The sequence below is a fragment of the Rhinatrema bivittatum genome, chromosome 3 (assembly GCF_901001135.1).
Source record: "Rhinatrema bivittatum chromosome 3, aRhiBiv1.1, whole genome shotgun sequence".
Taxonomy (NCBI): Eukaryota; Metazoa; Chordata; class Amphibia; order Gymnophiona; family Rhinatrematidae; genus Rhinatrema; species Rhinatrema bivittatum.
In genome coordinates, this window is record NC_042617.1 from 329014687 (window position 1) to 329041114 (window position 26428).

At 45.8% G+C, this 26428-nt stretch overlaps 1 protein-coding gene across 2 annotated transcripts in view; it reads right to left on the reverse strand.

Moving 5' to 3' along the window:
- CRYBG1 (crystallin beta-gamma domain containing 1) overlaps positions 1-26428 on the reverse strand; it is a 479364-nt gene that overhangs the window by 320788 nt on the left and 132148 nt on the right. The window contains exon 1 of one of the 2 annotated variants that reach the window (XM_029595329.1): positions 14931-15089. The exons of the other annotated variant lie outside the window; for it this stretch is intronic. Within the exon in view, the coding sequence (XP_029451189.1) occupies positions 14931-14933 (3 nt within the window). The 5' untranslated portion in view covers positions 14934-15089. Of the gene's footprint in view, positions 1-14930; positions 15090-26428 lie in introns of those variants that run through there. 2 annotated transcript variants of the gene reach the window in all.

Genomic DNA, 26428 nt, shown 5'->3' on the forward strand with positions numbered 1-26428 from the left:
CCAAGGCCCCAAAATCCGACACGGGGGGAGGGGGGCTGTCTGGGCCCAGGCCCAAGCCAAGGCCTCTTCGTTCCAGGGGGGCGGAGGGGCCTTCGCTGTCGGAGTCGGAGGCGCTGGCGGATCCGGAGGAGGATCTGGACTGCCCATCCCAGCCCCCGAGGGGGGTTGAGGGGGAGGAAGAGCCGGAGCCTAAGGATGCAGGGACACTGCACGCTACGGATGGGGACGATCTGAAGGTAGTTCGGTTGTTCCATAGGGATGAGCTAGGGCCCCTCATCCCTGAAATCCTGGGGGAACTGGGAATCCCACTTCCCCAGGTAGAATCTCGTCTGGGTCAGACGGATCCGGTTGTCTTGGGCCTCAGGGGTCCCTCGTCGGCTTTTCCACTGCATTTCTCGGCATCGGATTTGATGTTTAAGGAGTGGGATACTCCGGATTTGGGACTCAAGGTAGCTAAGGCTATGGATAAGTTATATCCACTGCCGGAGGACGTGTTGGAACTTTTGCGTCTGCCAAAACTTGATTCGGCGGTGGCAGCGGTTACCAAAAAGACCACCATCCCGGTAACGGGAGGTACGGCTCTCAAAGATATACAGGATAGGAAGTTGGAGGTTCAACTGAAGCGTATTTTTGAGGTCTCGGCGTTAGGAATCCGGGCCGCGGTCTGTAGTAATTTTTCGTTGCGAGCCGGGTTACGCTGGGCACAGCAGCTGTTGGCGAATGAGTCTCTGTCGACGGATGAGGCCAGACAGGCGAGTCGATTGGAGGCGGTCATCGCTTATAGTGCGGACGCCTTTTATGATCTCCTGCGCACTTCGGCACGGACCATGGTCTCGGCGGTAGCGGCGCGGCGACTGTTGTGGCTTCGCCATTGGGCGGCGGATGGTACCTCCAAGGCTAGGTTAGGCTCCCTCCCCTTTAAGGGGAAGTTGCTCTTTGGTAAGGAGTTGGAGGATCTCCTGGAATCCTTGGGGGAGAATAAAGTGCACCGTTTACCGGAGGATAGATACCGTTTCCCGGGGTGCTCCAGCCGCTCGGCCGCGGTTTCGTGGGGGCCGTAGAACTCGGGCGGCGCGCGGATCGAACTCTTCGTTCCGTCACGGGGCGGCCCGCCAACAATCGTACTCGCAGTCCTTTCGTGGGCGTCGATTCGGCCGTCCGGGGGCCGGTCCAGCTGTGCAGGGCGGGAAGCCAGCACAATGAAGTGAGGCCGGTCCGTTCCTCGGTTCCCCCGGTTGGAGGAAGGTTAAGCCGGTTTTACGAGGAATGGGCCAAGATTACGTCGGATCAGTGGGTCCTAGAGGTGATAAAACACGGCTACGCGTTAGATTTTTCACGCCGTCCGGCTCTGGCTTTTCTGGTGTCCCCTTGCGGGTTTTCAGAAAAGCGCCGGGCGGTGCGGGAGACTCTGGCGCGGTTGCGCGACCTCGGGGCCGTCGTTCCGGTTCCAACCGGCGAACTCCGACAGGGCCGGTATTCCATTTATTTCGTGGTACCCAAGAAGGAGGGGACGTTTCGTCCCATTCTCGACTTGAAGAGTGTCAACAAGTGTCTAAGGGTTCCGCGTTTTCGAATGGAAACTTTGCGGTCTGTGATCGCGTCGGTCAGAAAAGGAGAGTTTATGGCCTCTCTGGACCTCACAGAGGCGTACCTGCACATTGGGATTCGACGGGAGCACCAACGGTTTCTCCGTTTTGCGGTACTGGGGCAACATTACCAGTTTCAAGCGTTGCCGTTTGGCCTCGCAACGGCTCCGCGCACGTTCACCAAGATTATGGTGGTGGTGGCGGCGAGACTCCGCCAGGAGGGGCTGTTGGTGCATCCATACTTGGACGATTGGCTGATTCGGGCCAAGTCGAGGACTCTTTGTCAGCTGGCGATTCAGCGGGTGCTGCACCTGTTACGCTCACTGGGCTGGGTGGTCAACCTGGCCAAGAGTCATCTGGTGCCGTCGCAATCCTTGGAGTATTTGGGGGCGGTGTTCAACACGTGTCAAGGCACGGTGGCCCTAACGCAAGAGCGTATCCTCAAACTACAGGGGCAAATTCGCAGGTTGTTGCGCAAACCGGTCCCAGTGGTCTGGGACTATCTGCAGGTCTTGGGCTCTATGAACTCCACGCTAGAGTTAGTTCCATGGGCGTTTGCGCATATGCGTCCCTTGCAGTCCGCGTTGCTCTCCCGCTGGAGCCCGGTCTCGGAGGAATTTTTCCTCAGCCTGCCGTTGACCCAGGAAGCCAAAGACAGCTTGCCATGGTGGCTCTGCCAGGAAAACTTGAGTCACGGGGTTTCGTTGGAAACTCCGTCGTGGACGGTGGTTACCACGGATGCCAGTCTGCTCGGTTGGGGAGCAGTCTGTCTCGGTCGAGCGGTTCAGGGAACATGGTCGGCTCGGGAGGCGTCGTGGTCCATCAATCGGTTGGAAACTCGAGCGGTGCGATTAGCTCTGGTGAAGTTCCTCCCGCTTCTCCGCGGGCGTTCCGTCAGGATTCTGTCGGACAATGCGACCACGGTGGCTTATATCAATCGTCAGGGGGGAACCAGGAGTCAGCCGGTAGCGGCAGAAGCTCGGTCGTTGATGATATGGGCGGAGGCCCATTTGAGCAGTATCGCGGCTTCCCACATAGCCGGGGTGGAAAATGTCCAGGCGGATTTTCTCAGTCGGCATTGGTTAGATCCCGGGGAGTGGGAGCTCGCGGAGGACGCCTTCAGGCTCATTTGCGATCGGTGGGGCACACCAGCGGTGGACCTGATGGCCACGTTCCACAATGCAAAGGCTCCTCGATTTTTCTCTCGTCGACGGGAGACATTGGCGGAAGGAGTGGATGCACTGGTAGTTCAGTGGCCGAGGGATGTGTTACTTTACGTGTTTCCTCCGTGGCCGCTTATCGGACGGGTGCTGCGTCGCATAGAGCAGCATCCGGCGGAGGTGATCGTGGTGGCTCCAGAATGGCCAAGAAGGCCCTGGTTCGCGGATCTGGTGAATCTAGCGGTCGAAGGGCCACTTCGGTTTCCGTTTCTGCCGGATCTCCTACATCAGGGGCCCGTTTGTTTCGACCTGGTGCATCGCTTTTGTCTAGCGGCATGGCTTTTGAGAGGCAGCGGTTGAGCTCTAAAGGGTACGCGGCTTCCGTGGTGTCCACGCTGTTGCATTCCCGAAAGAAGTCTACGTCTCTGGCGTACGTGCGCGTGTGGCGACTGTTTGAGACTTGGTGTGTGCATCGCGGCACAGCACCTACCCGGGCGAATATTCCAGATATTCTGCTGTTTCTCCCGGAGGGGTTGGCTAAGGGCCTGTCCTGTAGTACTTTGCGGGTGCAAGTGGCAGCGCTAGGATCTTTTCGGGGGCGGGTGCACGGAGTTTCGGTAGCGCAGCATCCGGATGTGGTGCGTTTCCTTCGGGGGGCAAAACAGTTACGCCCTCCGTTTCGTCCTCCGTGTCCGTCTTGGAATTTGAATGTGGTTCTGAAAGCGCTGTGTAAGGCACCGTTTGAGCCTCTGCGACACGTCACTCTTAAGGACTTGACGCTCAAGGTGGTATTTTTGGTGACTATGGCATCGGCGCGGCGGATTTCTGAGCTGCAGGCTCTGTCGTGTCGAGAGCCTTTTCTGAGGATTTCGGATTCGGGAGTCTCCTTGCGTACTGTGCCGTCTTTTCTACCAAAGGTGGTTTCGTCCTTTCACGTCAATCAGTCGGTGGAGTTGCCATCGTTTGGTCAGGGACAGTCTTCGGATCCCTTAGCTAGGGACCTGCGGAAGCTGGATGTTCGGCGCGTCTTGTTGCACTATTTGGAGATCACTAATGTGTTCAGGGTCTCCGATCATCTGTTCGTCCTCCATGGGGGTCCCCGGCGAGGTAAAGCGGCTTCCAAGACTACAATTGCTCGTTGGTTGAAGGAAACCATTCGCTCAGCATATTTGTTAGCGGGGAGACCGTTGCCGGTGGGACTGAAAGCCCACTCAACTCGCGCCCAGGCTGCATCCTGGGCGGAATGCCAACATATTCCTACAGAGGAGATCTGTAGGGCGGCCACTTGGAAGTCAGTCCATACTTTTGCCCGGCACTATCGTTTGGATGTGAAGGCGCCAGGGCCGTCGGGGTTTGGAGAAGGGGTGCTTAGAGCAGGCCTCTCCGGCTCCCACCCTCAGTAAGGGAAGCTCTGGTACATCCCAGGAGTCTGGACTGATCCTGGTACGTACAGGGAAAAGAAAATTAGGTTCTTACCTTTTGCTAATTTTCGTTCCTGTAGTACCGAGGATCAGTCCAGAGTCCCGCCCAGTATTGCGATTGTCTGCCGGGAGAGGATGTGTGATCTGTGTGCTGTTTCTGGAATATGTTTGTTTGTTGGTTACCTCGAGTTCGGTACCCAGTTGGGTGGAGTTAAGCTTCAGTTTGGCTTAGTTTGGAGGTAATCTTCAGTGTTCTTTGGGTTATTTGTTGCGGGTTCTCCTGCTACTTTGACATTCAGTAATACTGCCAGACTGTAGGTGGCACCAGCCTATATGTAGGCGGAGTTTTTGTTTATAAACTTCTGTCTCCATCTGCTAGAGGGGGGGCAAAACCCAGGAGTCTGGACTGATCCTCGGTACTACAGGAACGAAAATTAGCAAAAGGTAAGAACCTAATTTTCTTATAGCAGAACAGTCAATAACTGACATGCCATGGAAAATACAGTTCTCTGCTGGATGGTTGTGGAGGAACATTAACAGTTGCAGCCATGGCTGGGCCTGAGCAGGTAATTCTTATCTCCCCGCTGCTTTTCAGCACAGTAGCTGCACAGCTTGTCCTGGTCCTGGGCTATGTGCTGATGAAGTGGCTGGGCCATCTGTCTTTATGCACGGAATTTAGTGTGGATCTTGTACTTTGCAATCATCCACTTCACACTGAGGAATAGGAGATCAGGGCAAAAACTCACAAGTGCCCTGAGTGCAAAAAAAATAATTAATACAGGTCTGGGAAATAGAAACTATGATAGAAACATTAAAGTGATTAGCTTCAATGAAGGCATTTCCTATTGAAAGAAAGAACAAAAATTGGAGGAAATGCTTTACTGAGAGAGTGGTAGATGTATGGCATAGCCTGCCAGCAAAGGGCCTCATTTCTAAAGTATCGCAGGCCTGTGATACTTTAGAAGATGAGGGGCGGGGGGCCGAAGCAGGGGGCGGGCCTGCGCTAGCCGGCAGCGATCGTACCGTTGTGCAATCACTGCCGGTTTCGCACCCAATAGCACCACCATAGGAGGTGTAGCTATTGGGAGCGAAATAGGCAGCGAAAAGGCACTTACCTTTTCGCTGTCCGCGGCATCAGCGCAGAGTCTGCCCCGGTGACACCCCGACTCCTCCTCTTCCGGGGCCGACTCCGCCCCCATCCTGGTATCGCACGCGATAAGGGACTTTTCGCGTGCGAAAGGTCCCTTATCCCGTGCGAGCGGCTTGGAAAATGAAGCCCAAAGGTAGTAGTAATTAAACATGACAGAATTTAAGCAGACCTGGGACAAATACAACAGTCTTAAGACATAGGTAAATGAGATAGTGGGGTGGGGGGGTGTTTTTTTTTGGGGGGGGGGTCCGCCTGGGTGTTTAGTTAGAGAAATCTATATTCTCAATCACTGGGAACAGTAAAAGGCCCAACAGTCAATTTGCACAGAGCAGTAGTACAACTGCATCAAGCTCCAAAAAGAGAAAACAAGATGAACCCAACATAAAGTGGCAGCAAGGCTTTGGCGTATTCTTAGATATAACTGGAGGGAGGTGATGAGTTTCCTAGCATAAGCTGTAGGCTGACATGGTTGCACCTCCAACAAAGGACAAAAGGGAGAAGAGATTATCTACTGCTGGTGATCATGTTTATACAGCTGAGCGCTGGAAGATATCCTTAATATAGTGGGGAGGGTAGAAGTAAGGAAGGGTGATGACCAGAGCTAAGAACATAAGAAATTGCCATACCTGGTCAGACCAAGGGTCCATCAAGCCCAGCAACCTGTTTCCAACAGTGGCCAATCCAGGCCATAAGTATCTGGCAAGTACCCAAAAAACAAGTATATCCCACGCTACTGATGCTAGTAATAGCAGTGGCTATTTTCTAAGTCAACTTCATTAATAGCACGTAATGGACTTCTCCCAGCTACACTAACTGCACTAACCACATCCCCTGGCAACAAATTCCAGAGTTTAATTGTGCGTTGAGTGAAAAATAATTTTCTCCGATTAGTTTTAAATGTGCTACATGCTAACTTCATGGATTGCCCCCTAGTCCTTCTATTATCCAAAAGAGTAAATAACCGATTCACATTTACCCATTCTAGACCTCACGATTTTAAAAACCTCTATCATATCCCCCCTCAGCCATCTCTTCTCCAAGCTGAACAGCCCTAACCTCTTTAGTCTTTCCTCATAGGGGAGCTGTTCCATCCCCTTTATCATTTTGGTCGCCCTTCTCTGTACCTTCTCCATCGCAACTATATTTTTCTTGAGATGCAACGACCAGAATTGTACACAGTATTCAAGGTGCGGTCTCCCCATGAAGCGATACAGAGGCATTATGATATCCTCTGTTTTATTCACCATTCCCTTCCTAAGAATTCCTAACATTCTGTTTGCTTTTTTGACTGCCACAGCACACTGAACCGACGATTTCAAAGTATTATCCACTATGACGCCTAGATCTCTTTCCTGGGCGGTAGCTACAGCATGGGTTATTTTTCCCTATATGCAACACCTTGCACTTATTTATCCATATTAAATTTCGTCTGTCATTTGGATTCCCAATTTTTCAGTCTCACAAGATCCTCCTGCAATTTTTCACAATCCGCTTGTGATTTAACTACTCTGAATAATTTTGTATCATCTGCAAATCTGATTACCTCACTTCTTGTTGTATTCCTTTCCAGATCATTTATAAATATATTGAAAAGCATAGGTCCTAGTACAGATCCCTGAGGCACTCCACTGTTTACCCTTTTCCACTGAGCAAATTGTCCATTTAATCCTACTCTCTGTTTCCTGTCTTTTAACCAGTTTGTAATCCACGAAAGGACATCACTTATAGCTGGGAATTTTAGAATAGTGTAGGCAAGGATAACCAAATAGACTGGATGAACCAATTGGTCCTTGTCTACTGACCTGCTATGTTAATGCATAATGATATATGAGCAGCGTAACATAAGACTTTGGCTCACTCAGCTTACCCCAAAATCCTTTGCTGTCTAACTTAACTGAAACTGCTGGCATACAATGAACTTAAGCTGACCTGTGCGTGAATGGCTACTGAGAGCCATCTGGAATGAATTCAGACCTAGCCAGATATGATGAAGGGTCATGAGGTCACAACCAACATATGGACTAAGCTTTGTTCTCACAGATTCCTATCTCGACTGAAAGAGGCCAGTTAAACCGAATATCCCCCGATGCTGTGCACTGTTGGATGTTATGTTCGGTTATAAGTCCTGTTTTGTTGTCCTGATGTATATTTATGTTTTACAGCTTTTCTATGAATCCCTATTGGCGAGCCCTCCCGATGCAGCCCGCGGCAAAACACGGGTACCGTGTCGGGGGACGCCATTAAGCTTTTGCCTGTATAAATCAGAGGAGTTGCCATATTGAAGAATTAAAAAACAAGTATTTATACACTGTCTGCGAGTGTTCTGTCAGGATTGAACCTCTTGTCTGCACTAGTGTATTCTGCGATATCGCTTTAAGTGCAGTTTTTGCTCATTATGTACTTTTGGTAATTGAAGTCTCCCATTATTACTGCACTACCAATTTGGTTAGCTTCCCTAATTTCTCTTAGCATTTCACTGTCCATCTCACCATCTTGACCAGGTGGACGGTAGTATACCCCTATCACTGTAGTCTTCCCTGACACACAAGGGATTTCTACCCATAAAGATTCAATTTTGTATTTAGTCTCATGCAGGATGTTTATCCTGTTGGACTCTATGCCATCCCGGACATAAAGCGCCACAACTCCTCCCGACTGCTCCTCTCTGTCATTGCGATATCATTTGTACCCCGGTATAGCACTGTCCCATTGGTTATCCTCTTTCCACCATGTCTCTGAGATGCCAATTAAGTCTATGTCATCATTCACTGCTATACATTCTAATTCTCCCATCTTACTTCTTAGTCTTCTGGCATTAGCATACAAACATTTCAAAGTTAGTTTTTTGTTTGTATTTTTATTCTGCTTTTTAATTGATAGGGATAAGTTAGAATTTTTTAGCTCAGGTGAGTTTTTAGTTACAGGCACTTGGACTACTTTTCTAATTATTGGAACCTCACTGTCGGGATGCCCTAATTCTAATGCATCATTAGTATCCTTTAAAGATACCTCTCTCCGAACCATGCGCTGCTGAGCGACTGTCGGCTTTCCCCTTTGTTCTAGTTTAAAAGCTGCTCTATCTCCTTTTTAAAGGTTAGCGTCAGCAGTCTGGTTCCACCCTGGTTAAGGTGGAGCCCATCCCTTCGGAAGAGACTCCCCCTTCCCCAAAAGGTTCCCCAGTTCCTAACAAAACTGAATCCCTCTTCCTTGCACCATCGTCTCATCCACGCATTGAGACTCCGGAGCTCTGCCTGCCTCTGGTGACTTGCGCGTGGAACAGGGAGCATTTCAGAGAATGCTACCCTGGAGGTTCTGGATTTAATCTTTCTACCTAAGAGCCTAAATTTGGCTTCCAGAACCTCTCTCCCACATTTTCCTATGTCGTTGGTGCCCACGTGTACCACGACAGCCGGCTCCTCCCCAGCACTGTCTAAAATCCTATCTAGGTGACGCGTGAGGTCCGCCACCTTCGCACCAGGTAGGCATGTTACCAGGCGATCCTCACGCCCACCAGCCACCCAGCTATCTACATTCCTAATAATCGAATCACCAACTATGACGGCCGACCTAACCCTTCCCTCCTGGGCAGTAGGCCTTGGGGAGATATCCTCAGTGCGAAAGGACAATGCATCACCTAGAGAGCAGGTCCTTGCTACAGGATCCTTTCCTGCTACACCTGGTTGGTGCTCTCCCATTATGAGACCTTCTTCCTCCAAGGCAGCACCAGGGCTGCCAGTCTGAAGTTGGGACTGGACTACTATGTCCCTGAAGGTCTCATCTATATACCTCTCTGTCTGCCTCAGCTCCTCCAGGTCTGCCACTCTAGCCTCCAGAGATCGGACTCGTTCTCTGAGAGCCAGGAGCTCTTTGCATCGCATGCACATGTACAACTTCTCACCGGTGGGTAAAAAATCATACATGTGACACTCGATGCAAAAGACTGGGAAGCCCCCCTCTTGCTGCTGGACTGCTTCTTTCATCTCAATTTTGATCAGTTCCTAGTTAAGTGTTAGGTTGCTATGGGAGTAGGAATGTGTCTAACTTCTTTTAAATGTATTAGTGAATTCACTCTGTGTCTGGTAGTGGCCTACCGGGGTCTGATCGAATTCTCAATAAAGCTTTCGTTGATGGTTTGTTTTTTTTTTGTGAAAGTGGCACCTGCCTATAAATTAAGGGATGAGCTAAGGGTGGGTGGGTGGGTTGGGAAATACAAACAGTCTAACTTCAGTTAGTCAGCCTGAGTGACTCACTGCTCCCTTGATTAACAAATGTTGGTCCCTATTCAAACCCAATCACACTACCTCAACACCTTTCCAAGGTGAGTAACTGAGCTGAACTATTCAACTTTTTTACTTTGGTATATACTGCTCCTAGCTTATTTCTAGCTTCTGGCTACTTTTTTGTGGGGTTTTTTTTTTCAATACAATGCACTCAGTTAGTATTAAAAACAAACAGTCAGCTCTTTAAAAGTCTGGAGAACACTCAGTTCTGCAGACTTTTAAAAATAAACACACTATCTACTGCTACCTTATTGACTGACTAAAAATACAAACAGTCTAACTTGTTTATTCACTGCCTTTCTGACTATTAAAGGCACAATCACACAAACACACTAAATAATATTCCCAAATAGTTAACTTTGCCCCAATACTTTTAAAAAAGTCAATGTCCCAAGCAAAAACTTACTGATTCCTTTCAGCCACCAGCAAGGTGATCCTCTCCTCTCAGTGTTTCTACTGACATTATTGGCATTAGCTCAGTTTGCACTGACCTGAATAAGGGATTGAAAGCTAGTCCAGTATAAATTATCACCTGCAAATTGTTTGACCTTTCTTTCTATATCAGCTGTGGATTAAATTTTGTTTGCCAGCAGGCCTGCGGAGTGGGAGAGCATCACTCACTAGAACATGAGAGCGAGTCTCTGTATTTTAAAATCGCAGTGCGCATAGGCTTGTTATATGCGTAACTTTACTGCTGCTTCTGAGTAGTAGCAAGTCTGCAGATCTCATGTTTTAAGACTTTCACAACAGGGACAGGGGTCCAGGTCAACTGGGGGGGGGGGTGGTGGCATGCAGGATGAAGAACCAAAGGAGGTCTGGAAGAGCTTGATATTAACTGAACAAACTGGTGGACTAATTGGAAAACTGGGAATGTCCCTTGCACGAGCATGTTTTAAAATCTGCTTACATACAAGCATAAAAGCTGACAAAGTCGTATAGAAGACGTGCGCTATCTTTGCTCGAGTAACCTCTTAAAAGTAGGAGCATACTTAAGTGTGGTTGGTATATTTTAAAATGTATGCATGCACCTGTGTACACAATTTAAAATCCCAGTGTATATTCACTCATGCACCAATATGCACATGTATGGGCACATGCGCATGTATAGGCACACATGCGCTCTTGTTAAAATTGGCCTGTGCGAGTCTATGTCATCACTGATGGGCATCTCAAGGACATCATAGAAGAATTTCCTCAAGGGTTTTCTGAGGAGCTTACAAGGAGCCAGCAGTATCATTCCACCTGGACCCAGTCATTGAACTTATTCGCCTGAAGGCCAGGAATGTTTTTTTATTTATTTATTTATAAAGTTCTTATATACCGTCGTTCAGACTGGCCATCACAATGGTTTCCAAACATAAAATATTAGTAAAACATAAATAAAGTAATTCGATAATAAGCACTTACTCCTTAAAAATAGGTTAAATTAAACAAATAGAATACAATCATAATAAAACAATGTAAAATACACTAAAATACTTAATAGTTAAGTGCTTTTAAATCTCTCACTCTCAATTGTTAAAATTTGGCTGCTTCACGTTATATAAATCTTAGGGCATAGTGCAAAACTTGAGCATCTCACAACACATGGTACCTAGACAAAATGGGTTGCATTCATAGAACTAGTGTTAAAGCAAAATGGAGACAGGCAGGTCTGTAGAGATTATAAGTGTACTGTTAGAAAGGCATTTAAAGATCAACCGCACCTTGTGTTTGTTGTTAACCAACTACATAGTGCACTTGCTGGAGGGAAGGTCTTAACAAAACTTGACCGTGCACAAGCGTACCGGCAACTGACTGTGGATGAAGTCTAATTTGGACTTTTTGCACACCTGGTATCTTTCAATGCATCATTAAAACATCATTGGCTGGAATTCCAGGTGTTGCACCTTATTTTAATGATGTCTTGGTTATGGGTGCATTAGAGACATTCTCTGGGTAACTTAGGAAAATTCTACACAAATTTGAGAAGTCAGGCATTTAAATGAAGAAAGATAAATGTGAAACTGGGACTACCTGTGTCACATTTTTGGGTTATCACATTGATGCTTCAGGAATTCATCTTATGAAAGACAAAATAAAGGCAATCCAGCTTCTAAAGATAACCTGTGTTCTTTTTGAACCAACTTCTAAAGATGAACTGAGTTCTTTTTTGAGAATGCTCAACTTCTATCATATGTTTCTTCCACAAAAGTTAACATTCACTAAACAGCTACACATCCTTCTCCATGCTGACCCTTTCCAGAACATTATAAACTCCTAATATCAGACTCTGCTAATTCACTAAGATGAACAGAAGCATTTCATAGACACCCATGATGCCTCATTAAATGATGTTGGGGATATGCTGAACCATGCTTTGCCAGATTTTATTTATTTAAATTTGATAACCCCACTATTCATAATTAAACATAGTTGGGGTACAAAATAAACAATTTCCTCACCTCCCAACCCACCATCTCCTCAACCCATGAACCCTTCCAGTTGACATTAAGCTCAATGACTCACAAAAGCAGATGATATGATTACCTACTATTCTCAAAACATTTTGTCATCTGAATGGCATTATACTCAAATTGATAGTAAGGTGCTTACTTTGATAGCTGTGGTTAAATTCCACAACTACTTGTATGGCCGGGCTTTTGAAATCCATAATATCTATCAGCCTCCTTTGGACATATTCTCTAAAGACAACCCTATATCCCTTGTTGTGTCCGACTGCCTAGGAAGACAAGTCAAGGTTATAGCACAAATTCATGTTACAATGTTGCACCTGTTAAAGGCGGTCTATGATCAAAAATCAGAAAAGGGTTTCAATGCGACTAAGGGCCTATTAGCACCCACATCAATGGTTGCAGTGCTGCAGTATCATACTGAGTGCCTATGATTATACATTGGTGTACAAGCCTGACAAAGCAATTGCCCAAACTGAACTGCCTGCTGCTACAGCTACCAGGCTTTGTTGTTCCACCTCAGACCACAGTTTTGATGTTAGAAACTCTTCCTGATACTCTCCTCCTGGTGGCCGAGATAGCTAGGCCGACTACAAATGACCCTGTCCTGGTCCTTGCCTTGAACTGGGTGTAGAGGGAATGGTCAGGGTAAACTGCCTGAAGAATTCAGACTATTTTCAAGCAAATGCATTTGACGAAGTGGACTCTATCCTCGAAAGCTTATGCCTCAATAAACTGGTTAGTCTATAAAGGTACTCAATACAAAAAAAGGAGGATGTATTATGATCTTTTTATATATTTTTTTAAAATGCTAAATAAGTTACTCATAAACTAATTAAATAGGAACAAATACCATCAGTATTAGTGCAGATAGAATTTAATCCATCGCCTCTCGCCACGCAATGGGCCTCAGGCAAATTCAGCGATTAATCAAGCACTGGATCTATAATCATTTGGTACTGTTGCTTTATTCATTCAAAAAAAAATTTTTAATTTTTTATTTTTTATTCCACTGAAAAAAAATTTTTGTTTTGTTTTATCCCCAAACCCAAAAACTTATTTATTTATTGCTTCTAAAATCAATATATTTAATATACCCTTATCCCTTACACCATTTAAATGTCCACCGTCACTTATTCAACCATTGAAATCCTAGAATAAATTATACTTAGGCTCTACTCTCCCACGATTATGCAGCTATGGGAAAAATCACAAAATTATCTTGTTGCAGAATGATTGACAACTTGCCCCAGAATCAATATATCTGAAGCTTTTCCAACTCTTAATTCTTTTGAAGAAACTACAGAATGCCTGCCTTCAGTCTCTGATCCTGCTCCAAGTCCCCCCACCCCCCACCCCCCGCGCGCGAAAACAGCCTGGAGGAACAGGAGGTGGGTGAAACTGAGGCTGAGGCTGTAGGAGAAGAAACAGATGCCATTCTGCACCCTAATCTAGCCCCTTTCCTTGTTCTTCTCCCTTCCCTTCCTCCTGTCCTGAAGAGAACAAGAAAGGAGGGGTAAAGCTGGAGTGGACAGAAAACACAGAATGCCTCATCCCTCAAAGAGCTCTTGTAAATCAGACCAAAGATGATTTTGCTATATTTCCTGGATAGAATGATGGCCGATTAGAAGAATTTCATCTTTATACAAAGGTTGTTGCACCTCCGTATATTGCCAGTCCTATACTCTCTAGAAAGACCAGGGTGTGTTTCTGGAAATCTGCAACTGCTCATGGCCCACAGTTAGCAGAGAGGGCATTAATTCAGTTCATGCAAGCTTTGATGACTGGCACTACTGAGGGCATTTTTACCATACAGAAGTAAGATGACAAGGACTTTCTCAAAACAGAAAAAGAATGGTTGCACTATTTCAGATCAAAAGTGACATTTCATAATTAAAGGTTTGTTACATATGTCTTACTTTGATAAACAGTTGATTTTTTTTACCTGGTACATTTTTTATTTGTAGATTAAATATTGTTTAAAACAAACATGAATGGTTTTCAAGACAAAAGTGATTTTTGCATAGTCGGAGGTGTGAATCTTTATGTTAAATTACACAAATTAAATAATCAATTTTTATTAGTGATGCTTATTTGTTTCTATGTGTTCACCTTGGATTGTGTATGTTGAATTGTGAGCTGCTTTGGGCTAATGCATTAGCGGCCTATAAATACAAATACAATAAATTAAAATAACAAATTTGCCACATGATTGCTGCAGAATCTTGAAAAATTTGCCACAGGAAATTAGGGGCTCTGGTGATAGTATCCTGCCCAGTAAGTAAATGTTATGTTTACAGCATTAAAACTTTATAAAAAATTATTATTAATTCAATAAAAATATATTTAAACAATAAAGAATCACCAGCTACCACAAAAAAATCCATCCCCAGCACCTTCAACCTGTCGTAACCAATAGCAATTGCTGTTGGACCCCTCCTACCTTCTGAACCGCTCTGGGGGTAACAAGAAGTAAAAAGGCTGCTGCCCCCTAGAAAGCCTTGAGATACAGAAGGTACCAAGGAATAAAAGACATATTTAGGGCTTCTGATTTTAGATTTTAATTGATAAAACACCCAGTACAAAGAATAAAATAGGTTTTTGTTGGATAAATACCCAAAAGAACACCACTTTCCCTAGAACTTTCTCATCCCTCCCCTTGCCCTGCATCGATCCACCACTGTTTCCTCTTAATGATTCCTCAGCTGTACAAATGTATGCGTTCAATTCAACTGGCAAAAGGTACCATTAATAAATCGTACCTGCGTCTCAAAAACACTAATAAACACTTTTTCTTTTCCACTCTCAAAGCTTGAAAATAAACACCTAAATTTACAATTTACAAAGAAATACCTAAGATTAGAAGCCCTGTTTACTTACCATGGTGCTGGAATTTTTTGTGTTCTACAGGAAGGCAACAGAAGATAAATGAAAGCACAGCCCCTGTGTGTTCAAAATAACAAAACTTTCATCTCCCAGCCCTTCATGTATTAACTCTTCAGCTTCCTCCTTTTTTTTATTGTTCTTTGCAGGATATCTGTAATTCCTTACATTTTTTTTGTGGTGGGGAAAAGAAGGTTGTTGATTACTTCCAGTTCCCTGGGAAGCAAAGAGGAGGAATAGTCGTTTCCAGATATACTACCTGCACTGAAAGGAGGTTTCAGCAACACTTGGGCGGTTGAAGAGTTAACAAGGTGCATCATTCCATGGGTGTAACACCAAACCGCCGCCGTTCAGACAAGTAGTGAGCTGACAACTTGGCAGGAGTGGAAGATGCCTAATATACACTAATTATCATGTGCAAGGCAAAGACCCTGACTTGTGCATGCAGAAAAGAAAACAACACAAATTGTCTCCCAGAAACTATGTGACTTTTAAAATCATGTTTACAAAACAATAATTACAAACATGCACATGCATTTCTACTTCTGCACTTGCTTGCCATTTGCTAGCCCTTGTTCTATAATCCCAATCTTTGCATCAGTCAAGCTGAATAAAGAACCTATTAATCAAAATTGTGGCTTCAATTTGTCTGGCCCTGGCTTTTTTTTCTTCCTGTTGTGAAAAAAAAGAACCAGGGCAGCTGACCTGGGGATGGTGTTGTTCTGTTGTGTCCCTCACAGCTTTTCTCCCATGCACAACTTGGGAAGTTGGCTTAGATTGTAATAGCAAAAACAACACACAGAGGCTGATGGCACCTTATAGACTCACAAATTTATTGAGGAATGAGCTTTGGAGCATCAGAATCCACTTCATTAGATATGCTGAGGTTTACATGGCTCAAAAGGTTTTGCAGAAGGGAGAACAATATGGACAATTCATAAGTCCATGCATTATTTTTTTAATCAGGGAACATGAACTGTCTCCTGTGACTTCTTGCTTAAAGTAAATTAACAAGGAATGATGAGTTAAAAAAGTTCCCTGCTGAAATCCTCAGGCCTCTCCCACACCTAAAGGCAAACACAATGCATTAAAAGCAAGTCTCTGCTGTGCAGGAGAGAAAACAAGGGCAAAGATCCCATTCTCCAGGAATGAGCCTGCAGCACATTCCTCTCTGTCCTGTGACCACTTACAGCTCATCCTCCTCACCTCTCTGACAGTTAGGCCTCAAATTCACTGCACTCACAGCTGGGAAGCCATGGGAGCAACAATGGAGAGAATATTCTAGTCTCCAGATCATGTGCAAAATCAAACATGGAGTTTGAGCTGAAGACAGTCCTTTCTTGGAGTTTTGGCTAGGACTGAAAAACTATTAAATATGAGAAGGGAGGAGGTTAATCCCTTGCCACCTTATCTCATTGAGGATGTGATGATATAATAACCATTGTCAAAGCTGGAGGATTAAACCTGCAAAAAGAAAAATTTACAATCCCATCCAATTATATCTGTTTTCCAGTAACAATCCTGCAGAGTTCTTGTAGCCAGTTGGTCCTAGAGAAAACCAGTAGTATGATTTGGACCAAAATAAGAATTATTCAGAGATGATGTACATTTTTATTTATTGTGTATTTAGCTCACACCTTTTCACTGGTAGCTCAAGCCAAGTTACAACCAGAGGGCTCACAATCTAAGGGGTACATTTACTACATTTACATTTACTAAGGCGTAATAAGTGATTAACGCTCGAAAATGCTGTTTATCACATGATAATTGCATATCACGGCATTGCATAATGTTTTGACCTAAAAACGACTATATTGAAATTAGCTGCTTTGTATGCATAAAATTTACTAATGCATGCAAAGCACCGGAATGTACAGGTAATCCTATTCAAATAAAATCACGCAGCTTGCTTAAATAAAAAGCCATCTGCATTATAAAGTCGGGGGATGTAGATAACTGATTCCAGGGGAATTGGGAGGCTAACGCGCATCCCAATGTCCATGAGATGCTTCCTAAAGGGCTGGCAGTTGCTGTAAATTGAGGTTGCCCCTCAAAGTGGAAAAGACCCATACCCTGCCCCCCCTTCCGCTGCCTCTAGAGACAGCCTAAAAATAAAAAAAACAAAAATTGCAAGTTTAAAATCACGTGATGAGGCATTGTCACTCTATCCAAACTCCTCCCCTTTCCAAAAAAATCCTCTCTTTGGGTTCCAACAATCCCTCCCCAGGTTTTCCTTCCAACATTAGATAGAATCCTTTGTAGTCTAGTGGCCCCACCTCATCCCCCCTTCTATGAAAGAAGTCACTGGTAGTCTAGTGGCCTACTCCAGAGCATCATAGTAATTTACCTCCCAAGTTTATACCTGAGACAATCAAGGGTGAAGCGACTTGGTAGGGTTACAAAGGGTAGTGGTGGGATTTGAATCCTGGCTTCCTTTGTTCTCAATTTAGTGCTCTAACCACTAGGCTATTTCTCTACTCTAGGCCACTTACTATATTTATTAAAATATGGGTCAGATATACTAAAGGGTTTTTTCATTTTGAATCTATGGGAAAAATGCTTAGTACATCTGGCCCTATTTATAAGATGTACCAGACTATGCAAGTGTTAGGATTCATGTGTTTCATGGGCACTTGGCCCGAGGTGAAGGTTGATACTACCTGAGGGGTAAGGCCCCACAGGTCTTCACCGTCGGGACACGAGGTCAGCTGCAGCAGGAACACAACTCTGGTTCAGTAGAGAGAGGACGCCCTGCGTCACAGCCACTTGATCGCAGTACTGGCTGGACTGAAGATACACTATCTCAGAGAACCTTCAATGCAGAAATGCGTTGGGCAGGTCCCGAGAAGGGTGGAGCGCGGAGACAGGAACACTGAAGGAGTAATGCAGAGACTGTCCCAAGGGGCGGGATAGCAAGTGAGTCACTGGAGCGATGACGTAGGGCTGTCCCGAGGAGTGGAGAAGCGCAGAGTCAAGATTCTGATGTAGTGGTGTAGGCTGCCCCGAGGAGCGGGGAAGCAGAGAGTAATGCCACAGGTGCAAAGACGTAGATACTGCCCCGAGGAGTGGGGAAGTATAGAGTCAAAGTCTCTGATGACGTAGCGCAGAGGCTGCCCCAAGGAGCGGGGAAGCGAGCCGGTAGGATCTCTGGGGAGGAGTGCCGGAGGCTACCCCGAGGAGCAAGCAAACCTGGAGACCAAGTCTCCCGAAAGGTAGCGCGATGTACCTGAGAGCGAAGCGGGAAGAAGGAAGTTTGAGACATATGAACCGAGTACTGAGCCACACTTTGCCACCCGGATCAAACTGGGGAGCTTCACAGTGATGGGCGTCAAAGAACCTTTTGGCTGTGTGGGCTGCTTTCTGTAGCAACTGCTTCATGATGTTCCATAATTGGTGCAACTCCTGGGCGGTCGACTGGGCCGCTGGTGAAGGAACAGACAGTGGAAGCGGTAGAGGAGGAAGAGACTGACGTCCATAGACTATTTGAACCGGGGATGAGCCAGTTGAAGTAGACGGATGAGAGTTCAAGGCAAACTCAGCCCAGGGAAGTCTGTCAGACCAATCATTTTGCCGAAGATTCACATAGGCCTGAAAAACTGTTTAAGAGTCCTGTTAGTTCTCTCTGTTTGCCCATTGGCTTGGGGGTGATAAGTGGAGGTGAAATCTAGAAAGACATTGAACTTCTTGCAGAAGGACCTCCAGAATCGGGCAGTGAATTGGACTCCATGGTACGAAAGTATGTGTTTAGGCAGTCCATGGAGCCGGAACAAGTGATGAATGAATAGTTGTGCGAGCTGAGGAGCTGATAGGAGCCCAGGCAGGGCCACAAAGTGAGCCATTATAGAAAAGTGGTCGACGGTGACCCAAATGGTGTTGTTGCCTCCAGAGGAAGAGAGGTCTACAATAAAATCCGTCACTATATAGGTCCTTGGCTCACCTGGAACAGGCAGAGGTTGAAAGAGTACCCATGGGTATCCCAGTGAAGGCTTATGGCGTGCACAAGTGGGGCATGACTCCACGTATGCCTGTGCATCTTTTTTCATGTAGGCCACCAATAGAACTGTTGAAGAGTGGTTAAGGTCCTGGACTGACCTGGGTGTCCTGCGATAAGAGAGTCATGAGCCCAACGAAGAACCCTCCAGCGTAACTGATGTGGGACCACCGTCTTCACAGGCGGACCAGGAAAGTGGCTGTTAGAATGACCTTAGCAGGGTCTATTATATGCCAAAGAGAGTCTGGAACATCCCTACTGGTGATGATTCAGACTTTGAGCTCGGTGTAAATACTCAAGGTTTTTATGGTCTGTATACACCGTGATCTGATGCTGGGTTCCCTTGAGCCAGGGACGCCACTCCTCGAAGGCCAGCTTGATAGGCAGTAACCAAAGAGCTAAGAGAAACAGATAAGTATGAGAAAAAAATGTGTGAAGCTTGCTGGGCAGACTGGATGGGCCGTTTGGTCTTCTTCTGCCGTCATTTCTATGTTTCTATGTATGTTTCTTTATCTCCAATGGTGTAGTTACGCTCTGCAGGGGAGAAGCGTCTGGAGAAAAAAGAGCAAGGATGCAGAGTATGAGTAGTTGAGTACTGGCTAAGGACCGCCCATACTCCTACGTCAGAGGCATCAACCTCGACTATGAATGGGTGTCTGGGATCCGGATGGCAGAGACACGGCTCACAGAGAAAGGCGGTCTTAAGGTGCTGGAAGGCAGTCATGGCTTCGGGTGACCAGTGAGAAGGATTAGTCCCTTTGCGGGTCATAGCCGTAAGGGGTGCCATCAGAGTGGAGTAATGATGGATGAAAGAGCGGTAGTAATTGGCAAAGCCAAGGAATCTCTGTAAGGAACGAAGGTCCATAGGCTGAGGCCAATCTCTGATGCTTTTCAACTTTTGAGGATCATTCTGAACCCGTGACTGGAGACTATATAGCCAAGGAAGAGAACGGTCTCTTGCTCAAAAGAACACTTCTTGAGTTGGCATAGAGTTGGTTGTCTCAAAAGCACTGAAGGATGTGAGAGACATTGTGACGGTGGCTCTGAAGGTCCTTGGAGAACACCAGAATGTCGTCAAGATATACCATAACACATTGATATAACATATCCTTGAAGACCTCATTCATTAAATTTTGGAACACAGCTGGGGCATTGCAAAGGCCAAACGGCATCACAAGGTATTCGAAGTGGCCATCTCGAGTACTAAAAGCTGTCTTCCATTCATCTCCTTTGCGGATATGAACCAAATTGTAGGCTCCCCTGAGGTCCAATTTGGAGAAAATTTTCACCCCCTGGAGCCGGTCAAAAAGTTCAGAGAATAAAGGTAGAGAATAGCAGTCTTTCAGGGTAATCTCATTCAAACCCCAGTAATCGATGCAAGGGCGGAGTGATCCATCTTTTTTCCCCACAAAGAAAAAACCCGCACCAGCGGGAGATTTGAAGGGTCGAATGAACCCCTTGGCCAGGTTCTCGCGGATGTATTCAGACATGGCCTGAGTTTTGGTGAGCGATAATGAGTAAATCCTTCCCCGAGAAGGCTCAGTGTTGGGTAGCAAGTTATTAGCGCAATCGTAAGTTCAATGCGGAGGCAGAGTGTCCGTGGCCTTTTTGGAGAACACATCTGCATAGGAAGAGTTTTGAGAGGAAAGGCCAGGAGGCAATATCGAAGTACTCAGGCAGGGTAGAGGCGAGATGGGCTCTAGGCAATTGGCATGGCAAAAGAATCCCCAACAAGAAAGTTGTAAGGTAGCCCAATCGAACTGGGAGGTATGTTGTTGTAGCCATGGCAGGCCTAGGACCACCGGATGTATGGCCTTGTCCAATATGTGGAAGGAGATGGACTCCACATGCAAGGAACCAGTGTGGAGAAGAATAGGAGCCGTGGTGTGAGTAACTTGACCAGTCAATGGCTCTCCATGAATGGATGAGAGAAGAAGAGGAACTGGGGAGCGGATGGTGGGAATCCAGAGGTGCTCCATCAGTTGTTTTAGGATAAAATTTCCATCAGCACCAGAGTCCATAAGAGCCAGGGTGTGAAACTCTTGGTTATCCAGCTTGATGGATACAGGCAAGGTCAATGGAGGATAAGATGAAGTCAGACCTAGGAGCAGTCCTCCTGCTGAACCTAGGCCTTGGAGTTTCCTGGATAGACGGGGCATGTGGCTAAGGCATGTCCGGACTTGCCACAGTATAAGCAAAGACCAGATTGTTGGCGGCGATGTTGCTCATTGGGCAAAAGCTTGCTTCGACCCATTTTCATGGGTTCTTCCTCAGGTTTGTTTTGGATTGAGTCCAATCTGGGGGAGGAAGAGCGTCGACGATGGGATGAGCTGGGCGTAGATCCTCTGGAGGACCGGGTCTCCCACCCATGAACATTCCTGTAGGCGTCAGTCTATTCGCCCGGCTAGGTCGCTTAAGGAATCCAGGGATGTGGGTAACTCTCGAGCTGCCAGCTCATCTTTGATTTGAGAACTCAATCCTTCAAGAAAAATGGAGCAAAGACAATCAAGGTCCTAATGGAGTTCAGACGCCAGTGTCCGGAATTCTATGACGGAATCTGCCAAGGACCTGGTGCCCTGACAGAGATGAAGAAGCGTGGACCCGGTTGCAGATTTTCTGCCAGGGTCATCAATGATGGAGCGAAATAGGGCAAGAAACCCAGGCAAATCTTGGAGGACCGGGTCAGCACACTCCCATAAGGGAGAGGCCCAGGCCAATGCCTTACCATCCAGGAGAGAGAGGATGTAAGTGGTCTTGGTAATCACATCAGGAAAATAAGCTGGTTGCAGGCAAAAGTGCATGTTACATTGGTTCAGGAAACCTCTGCACATCTGGGGGTTCCCAAAGAATCGTGGAGGTGCCGGCAGCAGAATGGTCGGTCAAGGAACCGGCATGGAGGTAGAAGCGTTGAGCTTGGGAGACATCGTGGTCACTGCAGCGTCCAAGCGGAGGCTCAGATTATCTATAGCTGCTGCTAGTGCTTCCAAGGTTTTTTGTTGCTCGATGATCTTTTGCGCTAGGCCAGGAATGGCGTGTAAATCTGCCGGGTCCATGGACTTGGCAATCTGTTAGGTTTCGTGTGTTTCATGGACCCTTGGCCAGAGGTGAAGGTTGATGCTACCTTCGGGATAGTGCCCCACAGGTTCTCACCATCGGGAGGCGAGGTCAGCTGCAGCAGGGACACGACTCTAGTTCAGTAGAGAGGACGCCCTGTGACAGGGCGTCCTACTCTACTTCAGTCCAGCCAGTACTAGCTGGACTGAAGATACGCTGTATCAGAGAAGAAACCTTCAATGCAGAGATGCGCTGGGCAGGTCCCAAGGAGCGGGGAATATGGAGACAGGAACACTGAAGGAGTAATGCAGACACTGTCCTGAGGGGTGGGACAGCATAGCAAGCGAGTCACTGGAGCGATGACTTAGGGCTGCCCTGAGGAGAGGGGAAGCACAGAGTAATGCCACAGGTGTAAAGACGTAAATACTGCCCCGAGGAGTGGGGAAGTGTAGAGTCAAAGTATCTGGTGAAGTGACATAGAGGCTTCCCTGAGGAGTGGGGAAATGTATAGTCAAAGTCTCTGATGACGTGGCACAGAGGTTTCCCCGAGGAGTGGGGAAACGTAGACTCAAAGTCTCTGGTGAAGTGAGGTAGAGGCTGACCAGAGGAGCGGGGAAGCGTATAGTCAAAGTCTCAAATGACGTGGCATAGAGGCTGCCCCAAGGAGCGGGGAAGCGTAGAATCAAAGTCTCTGAAGTGTCATAGAGGTTGCCCCAAGGAGCGGGGAAGCGAGCCAGTAGGATCTCTGGGGAGGAACGGCGGGGACTACCCTGAGGAGCGAGGAAGTCTGGAGACGAAGTCTCCCGAAAGGTAGCGCAAGCAGGCCCCCGAGGAGCTGGTACCCGAGCTAGAGTCCTAGTCAGCAGGAACAGATCCAAGACAGGAACCATGGGACCAGAGAGACAGGAAACAAGAACCAGAGAAGTGAAAGAACTCATTGCCAAGTCAGTTTGCTTAGGTCCCAGGAGGTGCTTAAATATCCCAAGGTAGTGATGTCATCACTCGGGGACGGCTCAGGGGTTCCCGCCGTTGACCCTTTAAGTAGAGAACAGATGGTGCGAGCTCGCGCCTAGGAGGGTCCGAAGTTGGAGCATGGGTCGGCGGCGTCCTAGCCGCCATGTGGAGCAAGGAAGACCAGGAACAGCGCAGTTTCAATGGCTGGTCAGCAAACAACCCACCACTCCCCCTAGAGCACATGAAAACTGAGAGGCGATAAGGACAAAATAAAGGATGGAGAAAGGCTGGACTGCCTAGCAATACTGCAAGCCATAGGGTAAGTGGATTGTACTAGCAGGCTACAACTCTCCAGAAACCAATTGGATTGGTGCTAGCAGGTGGTGACTGTGTATTTTCCAGCAAGGCCACATGGTCATAGGAAGACGAATGCTTAGGCAACAGCCTCACTAGTTTTGGTAACAGTTTAGAATAGATAGTTTCAGTGCTTGGAAACATAGGGTTTGGATGTTGGATTAAATATAAGATTTTTATACTCATCTATCCATGATGGCAGAGGACCAATGATGAAACAAACAAAAACTGTCTCAGATAAGGAACGATATCCTAAAAGCAATCAAGCTTAAATGACTGGTAGCTGGTATATATCAGTGCAGACAGGAATAGCTGGGCCAATTGGTCTTTTTGTGGTATCATCTTTTTTGTTATTTTGGTTTTGCTGTCATTTATTATATTACTATGTCACTGTTACCAAATAGGCATATTTTTCCTTCAAGTCCTTTGTAAATACCAATAAAGATATAGAAAACAGAAAGCCATGACCCTTCTCCCAAATCTTTATTCAATCCAGCTAACTATATATACCACCTGCAACTATCCATCTCTCCCCAGCCTTACGGTCACAAAACTGATTGTGTGCTTGAAAGCCCACTACCAACACAGGCTTCCATAAAGTAATTTGCCTGCTTGGGTAAAAGCAAGGCAGTATTCCCAGAGGGATGTTAAAGAGTGGTAGTCCCTGACTATAGATGAGATAGCAATGATCTTCTTTTGGAACTACAGTACATAAAACACCTAAATAAATAAATAGCAATGTTAACATTTTGCATGTAACCTACAAACTGGGGAAACACAGAAAGGTAAATGAATGGCCACTTACAGGAGATGGACAGATTAGGACCAATTAGCCCACCCAGTCTGCCCAGCTAATCCTGAATGCATTGCTCAAGTTAAGGATAAATTGGTGCCTTTTAAACAAAGAGGGAAGAATGCTGGTCTGATAGCTACAGCTAAGGACAGAAACACCTTTTGAATTCTAAAGACTGCTCTGACACTCCTATGCTCCATCTCTGCTTCAGCGACTGTCCAAAAACAAAAAAATACAGGCAGAAAGAACAGCATTCAAGAAGTATAAAGGATCCCAAAAAGAGGAACACAGGGAAGAATACCTGGTGAAACTAAGGAAGATGAAAAAAATCAGGAAAGCAAAAGGTCAAGTGGAAGAAAGGATTACTAAAGAGGTGAAGCGAGGTGACAAAACATTTTTCAGGTATAACAGAGAAAGAAGGGAGACCAGACGTGGTATAGTGAAACTGAAAGGTCATGAAGAGCAATGTATGGAGAGAGATGAGGAAGACCCTGGAGAAGGACCATTGTTGATAGACAAGACTGAAGATGGGAATGGGGTAGACAAAACTCCATTTACAGAAGAAAATGTATAGGGAGAGCTAGGAAAATTGAAAGTGGACAAGGCCATGGGGCCAGATGAGAGTCATCCCAGGATATTGAGGGAGCTCGGAGATGTGCTGGCAGGTCCACTGAAGGTTCTGTTCAATAGATCCCTGGAAACAAGAGTGGTGCAGCAGGATTAGAGAAGAGCGGTGGTGGTCCCACTTCACAAGATTGGTAGCAGAGAGGAGGAGGATGGAAAGTACAGGCCAGTTAGTAGGTTTAAATGATCAGTTTTCACAGTGGAAAAAGGTAAACAGTGGAGTGCCTCAGAGATTTGTACTTGGACTAGTGCTTTTTAATATATTTATAAATGATCTGGAAAGGGGTAAGACGAGTGAGGTGATCAAATTTGTGGATGATACAAAATTATGCAGAGTAGTTAAATCTCAAGCAGATTGTGATGAATTGCAGAAAGACCTTGCAAGACTGGAAGATTGGGCTTCCAAATGGCAGATGAAATTTAACATGGTCAAGTGCAAAGTGATGCATATAGGGAAAAATAACCCTTGCTGTAGTTACACATTGTTAGGTTCTATCTTAGGAGTTACCACCCAGGAAAGAGATCTAGGCTTCATAGTGGATAATACATTGAAATCGTCAGCTCGGTGTGCTGTGGCAATCAAAAAAGCAAACAGAATGTTAGGAATTATTAGGAAGGGAATGGCAAATAAAATGGAGGATGTCATAATGTCTCTGTATCGCTCATTGCTGAGACCACCCCTTGAACAATGTGTGCAATTCTGGTCACCGCACTGGAAAAAGTGCAGAGAAGGGTGACCAAAATGATAAGAGGCATGGAACGCTTGCCCTATGAGGAAAGGCTAAAGAAGTTAGGGCTGTTCAGTTTGGAGAAGAGATGACTGAGGGGGGGGATATGATAGAAGTTTACAAAATCATGAAAGGACTTGAACAAGTTAATATAAATTGGTTATTTACTCTCTCAGATAATAGAAGGACCAGGGGGCACTCTTGAAGTTAGCAAGCAGCTCATTTAAAACAAATTGAAGAAAATTATTTTTCTCTCAGCGCATAGTTAAGCTCTGGAATTCCTTCCAGAGATATTTACAGCAGTTAGTGTAACTGGGTTTAAAAAAGATTTGGATAAGTTCCTAGAGGAAAAATCCATAAACTGCTATTACGATAATTAATAAGCAATAGTAGCTTGTGATCTATCTAATGTTTGGGTACTTGCCAGATACTTGTGATTTGGATTGGCCACTTTTGGAAACAGGATACTGGGCTTGGTGGACCCTTAGTCTGACCCAGTATGACACATCTTATGTTTTTAAAAATACATTACTGTTGTGTGCTAAGTGTTGCTGAAATAAAATCAAGCTGGGCACCTAAAAGAATTTGTCGTTTCAGTAACTCAGGCTCAGAACCTGGCAATTTCCCTTACATGCTCTTCCTTGAACTGTTCCCCTTTTATCTGTACACTCTTCAGGGATTATATGTGTTGCACATTACTTCCCTAGAAGTATAAAAAAACTATCTAGAAACAAAACATCAAATTATTTATTTTTGATTCACAGTTCCTGGTAGAATGAGGTTATAAAATGTCAGACTTCAAGATTCCCAACTGATAAAAACTAGTTTTTAAACCAAGATAAAGCCTTCATATCTGCAAGGTGAACATAGTGGTTTGCATGATTTCATGGTTCCTTATCGTCTCATCTTATCTTGGGTTTATAATTTGTAACAGCAAAGTGTTTTTCTTTAGGCTTTGTTTTATTTTTGTTGTTTTGTTTGGTTGGCGTTTCTGTGT